The 13171-nt window shown below is 37.4% G+C and overlaps 1 protein-coding gene across 1 annotated transcript in view; it reads left to right on the plus strand.

Annotated features, from left to right (window-relative positions):
• The window catches only part of ZYG11B (zyg-11 family member B, cell cycle regulator), a 92722-nt gene that overhangs the window by 56857 nt on the left and 22694 nt on the right, over positions 1–13171 (plus strand). The window contains exons 9-13 of the mRNA XM_030324108.1: positions 1337–1498; positions 1604–1651; positions 5574–5771; positions 5905–5957; positions 11867–11964. Coding sequence (XP_030179968.1) covers positions 1337–1498; positions 1604–1651; positions 5574–5771; positions 5905–5957; positions 11867–11964 — 559 coding nt within the window. The remainder of the gene's footprint in view (positions 1–1336; positions 1499–1603; positions 1652–5573; positions 5772–5904; positions 5958–11866; positions 11965–13171) is intronic.

The raw sequence follows: 13171 nt of genomic DNA on the forward strand, positions 1-13171 counted from the left end.
CTGTTCATAAGAGTAGTCTGTCTATAAGAAGTAGTAGAGAAAATAGTTATGTAGACATGGTTGTAATATAATCTACTAAGTATAATAATAGCAATATGAGTGAAAATAGTAATGTAAAGAGAGGAGAATGCTGTTGATGGTATGATGGAAAGAGTAGGAATTCTGGAGTCAACATATCTGGGTTTATTCCTAATTTTATCACTTACTAGCTGTAGTTTCTATAAACTACCTTATACAGTTATTATGAAGATTAAATGAAAAGGAAATTAAGATTAATTGAAGGGGTGGTGCCTGACCGGCTGTCAATAGAGCATGTGACTCTTATCTTGGGGTCATTAGCTCAAGCCCCACATGGAGCATAGGGCTTACTTTAAAAAAAAATTAAGAAGGAATATATGCTAAGTACTTAGCACAAAATACAATATATGTTAGATAAGTAGAAAAGGATGCTACGTTTACTTAGTTTTTACTATTTTCAGGAATGATATTTTTAGTTTTAAATATGGCTATTTATTGCTATGTATGTGTTTCAGTAATTTTGGCTGGAGGTATAAAGATTTTAAGGAAGTCATCCACTTACATGCTTTGGGGGAAAATTAAGCTTAGTTTAAGCGGAAATTAGTAGCAGTAGTAGTGGTAATCACTAGCTTTTTTTTTTCTTTTTTTGAAGCTCTTAATTATCATCCACAATTTGCACATGAGGAATCAAAGAATTAAATTAGCAAACAAGGTTACACAGATGCAAATTCTAGTACCACACTCTTAGGCACTATGCTTATTAAGTTACATAATTGCACCTAGATATTTTTGTTTCTTAAAAAATTTTTCCTGAATTGTATGTAATGTTAAGTAATAGTGTTCATTAATGTTTTCTTGTATCTGTTTGAGCAGAGCACCCTTCCCCCCCCCCCCAAATTATTATCTAAAAATGGAGTTATGGGTGCCTTATCTAGGTCTCAAAACATTCACTTTTCAAACTTAGTTTCATTTCTCCTTCTCCCCCTCCACTTTTTTTATCCCAGGATCTGAAATGAATATATGCTATGACTGATTGGGTAAGACAGTTTGTCCTAAGCTTTAATCATTTTGCGTTTTATTTTATTTACAGGGTATTACATTTTAGGGATGATGAGAATAATAAAGGATTTCTGAAGATCCTATATATTTTTTCCTGTTGAAGGAAAAATCTGATCCAAGAAGCTGGTTGTTGTACTTATAAAAACCTTTCTAGGAAATGTTTTAAGCCACAAGACCAATCCTCATGACTTGTGATTATTACCACCAATTGTAGTAACAGCTTAGTGATAAGAAATTCATTGTATTTTCCTTCTTTCAGCAACTTCTTCAAATAGTGAAGCAGAAAACCAATCAAAATTCAGTGGACACTACTTTGAAGTTTACTTTGAGTGCACTTTGGAACCTCACAGATGAATCTCCAACCACTTGCAGACATTTTATTGAAAACCAAGGGTTAGAACTCTTCATGCGGGTTCTAGAGGTTAGAATGGGAATTTAGCCTATAGTTTTGACATTGATTGATTAAAATATTCACTTATTATATTTGATTCTTTACGTAGTTATAGGTTTTTCGTTCTTTTTACAGTCTTTCCCAACTGAGTCATCCATTCAACAGAAAGTTCTAGGACTTTTGGTAAGATATAAATATTTCCTGCTAAATTCCAAGCTGTAATTAATTATTTTTCTTCTGAGATAATACATTGAAAGTTGTTTCTCTATTTGTAAACACTTAATGACATCAGAAAATATATACAATATAATAAAGTGGAAAAAAAAAAAAGCAGGCCATAAAACAATGTATACATATTAGGATTTTCACCACATTAAAAAGAAAAATATAAATTACATAATTTTCTCTATATTTTTTGGAATAATACAAAGCTTTATAGTGGGCCAATTTTACTTTTATAATCAGGGGGGGAAATATTAAAAAATCTCACTAGGGGCGCCTGAGTGGCTCAGCCGGTTGAGCATCTGACTTCGGCTCAGGTCATGATCTCGTGGTTCGTGAGTTCGAGCCCCGCTTCGGGCTCTGGGCTGACAGCTCAGATCCTGGAGCCCACCTCAGATTCTGTGTCTCCCTCTGTCTGCCTCTCCGCTGCTTGCACTCTGTCTCTCGCATTGTCTCAAAAATAAATAAACATTAAAAAAAAAAAAAAATCTCACTAAATTGTAAGTGTTCTCCATGCTGTGTTTGGTAATTAATAATTACTACTTAAAAGACTGCTTAACAAATTAGATATTCCAAGGGCACATGGGTGGCTCAGTCAGTTAAGTGTCCCAACTCTTGATTTCAGCTCAGGTCATGATCTCACAGTTTGTGAGTTCCAGCCCGGCATAGGGTGAGTTCGAGCCAGCTTCTGGTGATCCCAAGCCCTGTTTCCAGTGAGCTCTGAGCCCTGCAACGGGTGAGCTCAGGCCCTGCAGCAGGTGAACTTGAGTCCTGCTTCAGGCTGCAAGCTGACAGTGTGGAGCCTGCATGGGATTCTCTCTCTCCCTCTCTCTGCCCCTCATGGGATTCTCTTTTTACCTCTCTCTCTGCCCCTTGTTCACTCATGCTCTCTCTCTCTCTCTCAAAAATAAACAAACTAAAAAAAAAAGAGCTTAAATCACACACACAAAAAATTAAAAAAACATAGTGAGCCCTCTAGGATTTGAGATAAAGGTGAAGGATCAAATGTTTTGTTAACTTTAATCACTGCAACATTAGAAACATGCCTGTGTGGTAAAAGCTCTTTTTAGAGCAGATCTGTGCTTTTGAGGAATTAGATCATGGGAGGCATAGATTAGTGAGTAAAATATATATACATCAGTGTTTGTTTTATAGATGCAAGAGATGAGATACTGAGCAATGAGAGATGGATTTTGGGGAAAGCTAAGGGCTGGCATTTAAAGAAGACCTATCTGTTCACTGTAGCTTCAGGTTAATATAAAGTAGAAAATGTAAAAAGACCTAAATTCCCAGAAATAGGGAAGTATTAAATAAATTAAGGTATTTGATTATTTTATTCAGAGTTCATAGGGATTATTAGATACAGAAGTTGGTTCACATCACCACAAGAGGAAAGGTGGAATTTATTTTAAGTATTCCATAAGGCTTTAAGAGAGCTTCCATAGGGCTTTAAAAATGCTTTTTTTAATTTCAAAAAGAATACATGCTTATTATAACTAGTGAAACAGTGCAAAAGTGTATTTGAAAAGCTTAAGACTCTGTCCCCAGACTTCAATCATTTTCATTTCCATGAGGTAGTTAATATTAATACAACCTGGTGTGCTTTCTTCCAGATCTTTCTCCATTACTTTGTGTTTGAATTTTTTTTTTCAATAACCTATTTTGAAATATTGCATCTAAATTTTTTGTGGTCAGAGAACATACTTTGATGTGAGTCCTTTAGAATTTATTGAGACTTGTGTATGACCCAGAATATGATCTTTGTAAATGTTCCGTGTGTAGTATGGAGCCTGCTTTGGATTCTCTCTCTCTTTCTCTCTTTGCCCTACCCCCCGCACATGCACACATGGGTCCATGCACTCTCTCTCTCAGTAAATAAAACGTTAAGAAAGAAGAAAAATGAATGGAAATGCCTTTTCATATTTGAATATGTGAGATTAGAGAGGAGCGATGATTAATCATTGATGCTGGTGGAAAAATAGATTATACACATTCATGTAGTGTATAGTTAAACTTGTCTCTTCTACCCTCTTTTTCATAGTTGAAGAAGAAACTTGTTAGTCATTACAGAGAATACATTTGGACATGATGCCTTCCACTTTCATTTATTATAAAATGACTTAAGCTAAGGAACAAGTAGTCTCTTAATAATCCAAAGTTCAGTGTTTTGGTTCCTAAGAAATGGAATCAACATGTTAGGAAGAAAATTATTGTTTCATAGTAGATCAAATTAAGTTTTAAGAATGAGGATTAATCTTCAGAGCAGTATGTTAAGTTGGATCTTAGATCCTTTAGACCCATAGTCTACATTGGAAACCCCTCAGTTGTTTCCCATGCGAACAGAGGTCTTCCTTATGTACTGTGTAAGGAAGCCATCACACCCCAAGCCCAGATAAAACGTCTACCTTATATAGGCCAGCAGTCAAACTTTGGCATTCAGTGGAGGTCTAAGGCTGTGAAATTTTTAAGACACAAATTACTATAATGAGGGGTGGCTGGCTGGCTTAGTTGGTAGAGCACGTGACTCTTGATATCAGGGTTGTAGGTTCAAGCCCCATGTTAGGTGCAGAGATTACTTAAAAATAAAAAATCTTAAAAAACGATCACTATATTGCTCAAAGGGATGCTTTTTTGCCTTCATTTTATTTATGCTCTCCACATTATTCAGAGCTGCTAATCCCTTTGTCCTTTTGATACACTCACCCCTCTCTGCTTTCTTGATAACCAAACTTTCCTGGTTTTTCTTCAACCTCTGTTACTGTTGCTTCTCAGCTTGGAGTTTCTCCAGACCACACAGATGGTATAAATTTGAACTACAATCTTGCATGAGGACAGTCCATTATTGAAAATGGCAAGAGAAGACTTTTCCTTTTAGGCCAGATCCCAGATTACAATAGGCCTCTTTTTCATTCACCTATGTCAGTCTACTCTTTTTCTGAGGTGTGATACTTTGAAAGTCCTTGTCTTATATGTGAAGTCTTAGTTCCAGTTTTTAGCCTTACTTTCTGCCTTTGCATGGCTATTAAAACCAGTGCTCTTGACTCTACAAGTCAGTGATGGCCTGTTACTGCTCTGGTTTGGTTCCCTATTTGCTTTTTATCCCAGCAGGTTACATATTTAAAGGTTGTTGGGTCACCTAGGTGGCTCAGTCAGTTAAGTGTCTGACGCTTGATTTTGGCTCAGCTCATGATCAAGTCTTAGTTCATGGGATCAAGCCCCACATCCAACCTCTGTGCTGGCAGCACGGAGCCTGCTTTAGATTCTCTCTCTCCCTCTCTCTCTGCCCACTGACCCCCTTGTGCTCACATGCTCTCTCAAATAAATAAACATTTTGAAAATAAATAAACAAACAAACAAATAAATAAAGGTTGTTAGCTGTTTTCCCACTATCACTTCTAGATATTTTATAGCAGGGGATTTTTTAGGTTATCCACCTCATCATTTTGCCTGAAAAAGGAACTCACTACTGTTTCTGTATTATTTTATTGTTTTGGGAGGAGAGAAAATAAATCACCCATAAACACACTGTGCTAACATAACAAAAGTCTTCACCTTTTATGTATGTGCAGATACATGTTTTTTTTTTTAATGTTTATTTATTTTTGAGACAGACAGAGAACGCGCGTGGGCACAAGTCAGGGAGGGGAGAGAGAAGAAGACAGATTATCTGAAGTGGGCTCTGCACTGACAGATGAGGGGCTCATACTCACAAACTGTGAGATCATGACCTGAGCCAAAGTCAGACACTTAACCAATTGAGCAACCCAGGCGCCCCTGCAGATACGTGTTTAAATTGTTACAATCTCTGTTCCTTCTTAGAATACAAATGGTCATTTAGCCATTATGCATATTACTTCAATTTTTATATCTTCTTTTTTTCCAGAATAATATAGCTGAAGTGCAAGAATTGCATTCTGAATTAATGTGGAAGGATTTTATAGACCACATCAGTAGCCTCCTGCATAGTGTTGAAGTGGAAGTCAGTTACTTTGCAGCTGGAATTATTGCCCATTTAATATCTAGAGGTGAACAAGCTTGGACATTGAGCCGTAGCCAGAGGAATTCTCTTCTGGATGATCTGGTAAGGTCATTTGGTGTTTTCTAGAAGCATACAAACAAACATTCATCGTAGTTAAGCTATCAGAGTTTCATAATGCAATAATGCAGTGCTGAATAAATATTGTATTCTTTCTTGTGTGTCTTGTGTCTTGCAGCATTCAGCTATTTTGAAATGGCCAACTCCAGAGTGTGAGATGGTAGCATACAGGTAATTAGCAAGATAATTAATATTAAGCCCTTAACCTAGTCATTTCGCTTGCTTGGAGATTATTCCTACCAGGTGTATAATGTATTTTCCCTCAGGCATCTATCTTCTTACTGGTTTTAAAAGGATTGAAATATTTTCACTTTTTTCTGTTACCTGTCATTCATCATTTCTTCTTTCATTTCACATTTATTAAAGAAAGTGCCAAGGACCTGTTCTATGCTCTTGAAATTCAAAGATGAGTAAGACATGTTGCCTACATTGAAGAGGCAGAGGAGAGAATAGGTGAACTAGAAGATAAAATTATGGAAAAAGAGGAAGCTGAGAAAAAGAGAGATAAAAAATCCAGGAGTAAGGGGAAAATTAGAGAACTAAGTGATGCACTAAAAGAAATAATCTACGCATAATTGGCATTCCAGAGGAGGAAGAGGGAGGGAAAGGTGCTGAAGGTGTACCTGAAGAAATAATAGCTGAGAACTTCCCTGATCTGGGGAAGGAAAAAGGCATTGAAATCCAAGAGGCACAGAGAACTCCCTTCAGACGTAACTTGAATCGATCTTCTGCACAACATATCATAGTGAAACTGGCAAAATACAAGGATAAAGAGAAAATTCTGAAAGCAGCTAGGGATAAATGTGCTCTAACATATAAAGAGAAACAGATAAGACTCGTGACGGATCTCTCTACTGAAACTTGACAGGCCACAAAGGAATGGCAGGAAATCTTCAATGTGATGAACAGAAAATATATGCAGCTGAGAATCCTTTATCCAGCAAATCTGTCATTTAGAATAGAAGGAGAGATAAAGGTCTTCCCAAACAAACAAAAGCTGAAGGAATTCGTCACCACTAAACCAGCCCTACAAGAGATCCTAAGGGGGACCCTGTGAGACAAAGTACCAGAGACAACGCTACAAGCATGAAACCTACAGACATCACAATGACTCTAAACTCATATCTTTCTATAATAACACTGAATGTAAATGGACTAAATGCACCAACCAAAAGACATAGGGTATCAGAATGGATAAAAAAATAAGACCCATCTATTTGCTGTCTACAAGAAACTCATTTTAGACCTGAGGACACCTTCAGATTGAAAGTGAGGGGATGATGAACTATTTATCATGCTACTGGAAGTCAAAAGAGAGCTGGAGTAGCCATACTTATATCAGACAAACTAGACTTTAAATTAAAGGCTGTAACAAGAGATGAAGAAGGGCATTATACAATAATTACAGGGTCTATCCATCAGGAAGAGCTAACAATTATAAATGTCTATGCACCGAATATGGGAGCCCCCAAATATATAAAACAATTACTCACGAACATAAGCAACCTTATTGATAAGAATGTGGTAATTGCAGGGGACTTTAACACCCCACTTACAGCAATGGATAGATCATCTAGACACATGGTCAATAAAGAAACAAGGGCCCTGAATGATACATTGGATCAGATGGACTTGACAGATATATTTAGAACTCTGCATCCCAAAGCAACAGAATATACTTTCTTCTCGAGTGCACATGGAACATTCTCCAATATCACATCCTGGGTCACAAAACAGCCCTTCATAAGTATAAAAGAACTGAGATCATACCATGCACACTTTCAGATCACAATGCTATGAAGCTTGAAATCAACCACAAGAAAAAGTCTGGAAAACCTCCAAAAGCATGAAGGTTAAAGAACACCCTACCAAAGAATGAATGGGTAAACCAGGCAATTAGAGAAGAAATTTAAAAATATATGGAAACAAACAAAAATGAAAATACAACAATCCAAACACTTTGGGATGCAGCAAAGGCAGTCCTGAGAGGAAAATACATTGCAATCCAGGCCTATCTCAAGAAACAAGAAAAATCCCAAATACAAAATCTAACAACACACCTAAAGGAAATAGAAGCAGAACAACAAAGACAGCCTAAACCCAGCAGAAGAAGAGGAATAATAAAGACCAGAGCAGAAATAAACAATATAGAATCTAAAAAAACTGTAGAGCAGATCAACGAAACCAAGAGTTGTTTTCTTGAAAAAATAAACAAAATTGATAAACCTCTAGCCAGGCTTCTCAAAAAGAAAAGGGAGATGACCCAAATAGATAAAATCATGAATGAAAATGGAATTATTACACCAATCCCTCAGAAATACAAGCAATTATCAGGGAATACTATGAAAAACTATATGCCAACAAACTGGACAACCTGGAAGAAATGGACAAATTCCTAAACAGCCACACACTTCCAAAACTCAATCAGGAGGAAATAGAAAGCTTGAACAGACCCATAACCAGTGGAGAAATTGAATCAGTTATCAAAAACTTCCCAACAAATAAGAGTCCAGGACCAGATGGCTTCCCAGGGGAGTTCTACCAGACGTTCAAGGCAGAGATAATACCTATCCTTCTCAAGCTATTCCAAGAAATAGAAAGGGAAGGAAAACTTCCAGACTCATTCTATGAAGCCAGTATTACTTTGATTCCTAAACCAGACAGAGACCCAGTAAAAAAAGAGAACTACAAGCCAATATCCCTGATGAATATGGATACAAAAATTCTCAATAAGATACTAGCAAATCGAATTCAACAGCATATAAAAAGAATTATTCACCATGATCAAGTGGGATTCATTCGTGGAATGCAGGGCTGGTTCAACATTTGCAAATCAATCAACGTGATATATCACATTAATAAAAGAAAAGATGAGAACCATATGATCCTGTCAATCGATGCAGAAAAAGCATTTGACAAAATTCAGCATCCTTTCTTAATAAAAACCCTCGAGAAAGTTGGGATAGAAAGAACATACTTAAACACCATAAAAGCCATTTATGAAAAGCCCACAGCTAACATCATCCTCAATGGGGAAAAACTGAGAGCTTTTTCCCTGAGATCGGGAACACGACAGGGATGTCCACTCTCACCGCTGTTGTTTAACATAGTGTTGGAAGTGCTAGCATCAACAATCAGACAACAAAAGGAAATCAAAGGCATCAAAATTGGCAGAGATGAAGTTAAGCTTTCACTTTTTGCAGATGACATGCTATTATACATGGAAAATCTGATAGACTCCACCAAAAGTCTGCTAGAACTGATACATGAATTCAGCAGTTGCAGGATACAAAATGAATGTACAGAAATCAGTTGCATTCTTATACACTAATAATGAAACAACAGAAAGACAAATAAAGAAACTGATCCCATTCACAATTTCACCAAGAAGCATAAAATACCTAGGAATAAACCTGACCAAAGATGTAAAAAATCTGTATGCTGAAAACTATAGAAAGCTTATGAAGGAAATTGAAGAAGATATAAAGAAATGGAAAAACATTCCGTGCTCATGGGTTGGAAGAATAAATATTGTCAAAATGTCAATACTACCCAAAGCTATCTACACACTCAATGCAATCCCAATCAAAATTGCACCAGCATTCTTCTCGAAGCTAGAACAAGCAATCCTAAAACTCCTATGGAACCATAAAAGGCCCCGAATAGCCAAAGTAATTTTGAAGAAGAAGACCAAAGCAGGAGGCATCACAATCCCAGACTTTAGCCTCTACTACAAAGCTTTAATCATCAAGACAGCATGGTATTGGTACAAAACAGACACATAGACCAATGGAATAGAATAGAAACCCCAGAACTAGACCCACAAAAGTATGGCCATCTAATCTTTGACAAAGCAGGGAAGAATATCCAATGGAAAAAAGACAGTCTCTTTAACAAATGGTGCTGGAAGAACTGGACAGCAACATGCAGAAGGTTGAAACTAGACCACTTTCTCACACCATTCACAAAAATAAACTCAAAATGGATAAAGGACCTGAATGTGAGACAGGAAACCATCAAAACCCTAGAGGAGAAAACAGGAAAAGACCTCTCTGACCTCAGCCGTAGCAATTTCTTACTCGACACATCCCCAAAGGCAAGGGAATTAAAAGCAAAAATGAACTATTGGGACCTCATGAAGATAAAAAGCTTCTGCACAGCAAAGGAAACAATCAACAAAACTAAGAGGCAACCAACGGAATGGGAAAAGATATTTGCAAATGACATATCGGACAAAGGGCTAGTATCCGAAATGTATAAAGAGCTCACCAAACTCCACACCCGAGAAACAAATAATCCAGTGAAGAAATGGGCAGAAGACATGAATAGACATTTCTCTAAAGAAGACATCCGATGGCCAACAGGCACATGAAAAGATGCTCAACGTCGCTCCTCATCAGGGAAATAATCAAAACCACACTCAGATATCACCTCACGCCAGTCAGAGTGGCCAAAATGAACAAATCAGGAGACTACAGATGCTGGAGAGGATGTGGAGAAACAGGAACCCTCTTGCACTGTTGGTGGGAATGCAAACTGGTGCAGTTGCTCTGGAAAACAGTGTGGAGGTTCCTCAAAAAATTAAAAACAGACCTACCCTATGACCCAGCAGTAGCACTGCTAGGAATTTACCCAAGGGATACAGGAATACTGATGCATAGGGGCACTTGTACCCCAATGTTTATAGCAGCACTCTCAACAATAGCCAAATTATGGAAAGAACCTAAATGTCCATCAAGTGATGAATGGATAAAGAAATTGTGGTTTATATACACAATGGAGTACTACGTGGCAATGAGAAAGAATGAAATATGGCCCTTTGTAGCAACGTGGATGGAACTGGAGAGTGTGATGCTAAGTGAAATAAGCCATACAGAGAAAGACAGATACTATATGTTTTCACTCTTATGTGGATCCTGAGAAACTTAACAGGAACCCATAGGGGAGGGGAAGGAGAAAAAAGAGAGAGAGAGGTTAGAGTGGGAGAGAGCCAAAGCATAAGAGACTCTTAAAAACTGAGAACAAACTGAGGGCTGATAGGGGGTGGGAGATGGGTATTGAAGAGGGCATCTTTTGGGATGAGCAGTGGGTGTTGTATGGAAACCAATTTGACAATAAATTTCATATATTTAAAAAAAAAAGATGAATCCAATAAACTAATCTGGAAAAAAAAAAAAGACATGTTGCCTGCAGACAAGAACCTTACAGCCTAGTGAGAGACACCAAATGTGAATCAGACATAATTCACTATTAAGCTAGTTATATACATAGGATGCTATGAAATTAAAGATGACAGTACTTAAATGCAATGGAAAATGGTAAAAAGCTTCCAGAGGAAGTAAATTTTGAGCTGAATTTTGAGAGATAACTAAGTAGGGGCAGAAGATTTTAGGAAGAAGAGATAATGTCTTAATGCAAAGAGGTCCAGGACAAGATGATACACTGAAAGAACTAGAAGTAGCACCAGGTTAGTTTGGGGAAACAGTTTGTGATAATTTCTTAAAGTGCATATTGGATGCCTCACTGTTTATGATAGGTGACTTCAGAGCTAAGTTACTAATTTCCTGAAGGACTCCATATTGCCATATAAATAACATTATTGCATCTTATTTTTGTTCTCTACTTCACAAATGCTAATAGTGCCAACATTTTTGATTCCCCCAACTTATGTTCTATCTATTTTGGAGCAGAAGGCAGAGGCCTGGTAGAAATTGAAAGGCTGGTATTCACTTTCGTGGTGTTCTACCAGATAGTTGCCAATTAACTCCTCCTTTTCTCAGTTTCCAAAACAAGGTCTGTTGTTCTTAAATGTTTATCTTCAATACCAAAAGAGTATTTCCAAAAAAATATTTCTGCCAGTACCTTGTTCTGATCACCTTCCAACTTTTGTACCAAAACTTTATATGAATATGATCCTTTCTCAAGTGTCTCAAGACAAGGAAAAAATGCTCTATAATTCATGTATATTAGTTTAAAAATAGTTGGATGAAATTTCTAGTATGAAAAGCTCAGGAATTATTGCTTTAGAAATGACACTAAGTATAGGATGTAACTTTATTTTTTTTCTTTTGAAACTTTAGGTCCTTTAATCCATTTTTCCCTTTACTTGGCTGTTTCACAACACCAGGAGTCCAGCTATGGGCAGTTTGGGCCATGCAACATGTCTGCAGCAAGAATCGTATGTACCAAAAAGAGAACTATGTTTTTCTTTTTCAAGTGATATTCTCCTTACACAAGAAAGCCATTTCTAAATAGTATATTTAAAAAAAATTTTTTTTTTTACCTTTGTTTATTTTTGAGAGACAGAGACGGAGCACAAGTAGGGGAGGGGCAGAGAGAGAGGGAGACACAGAATCCGAAGCAGGCTGCAGGCTCCGAGCTGCCAGCACAGAGTCCAACGTGGGGCTCGAACTCACAAATCGCGAGATCATGACCTGAGCCGAAGTCGGATGCCTAACCGACTAAGCCACCCAGGCGCCCTTTAAGTGGTATATTGAAGTGATTTTTTTTTTTTTTAAGGACACAGTTTTTAAAAGACACAATATAAGAACCTTTAGGGGTGCCTGGCTGGCTCAGTTGGTAGAGAATGCAACTTTTGATCTCAGGATCATGAGTTCAAGCCCCACCCACACTGGGTGCAGAGATTACTTAAGAGAGAATCTTAGGTTATAAACTAAATTTATTCTTTCAGAATTATCTCAGTAATACTAGATACTGAATAACAGTGATGAATGAGACACTGTTCTGACGTCATGGAGTATAAAAATTAGGTTCCTACATGGGGTGCCTGGGCGGCTCAGTTGGCTAAACGTCTGACACTTGACCTCAGCTCAAGTCATGATCTCAGGTTGTGAGTTCAAGCTCCCATGCTGGGCCTTTAAAAAAAAAAAAAAAAAAGGAGCCTATAGTGAGTCCATCTGCTAATCAAAAGTTTTAAGGTGATCCAGTGATTATGGTACATTTCAGTGCCCAGTCCTCATCCACACAAAACTTCATTGTTTAAGACACTGCTGTCTGCACTCATGGTCTCTGGAGAAGCAAGAATTTGGATCAGATTCCATATTATTCTTTTTTGAGGGTTATGATACAACTCTTTGTTGGTTATTTATTAATAAAATTCATTCCATTAAATGATTTGAAACACTGCAGAAAAAACATTTTAATAGTAGAAACATTTTAATACAGTATAAATTAAAATATTTGAAATTAGGGGTGCCTGGGTGACTCAGTCGATTGTGTCTGACTTCGGCTCAGGTCACGATCTTGGGGTTTGTGGATTTGAGCCCCACGTCAGGCTCTGTGCTGACAGCTCAGAGCCTGGAGCCTGCTTCAGATCTGTGTCTCCCTCTCTTTCTGTTCCTCCCCCACTCATGCTCTGTCTCTCT

Source organism: Lynx canadensis, chromosome C1 (genome assembly GCF_007474595.2).
Source record: "Lynx canadensis isolate LIC74 chromosome C1, mLynCan4.pri.v2, whole genome shotgun sequence".
Classification (NCBI taxonomy): Eukaryota; Metazoa; Chordata; class Mammalia; order Carnivora; family Felidae; genus Lynx; species Lynx canadensis.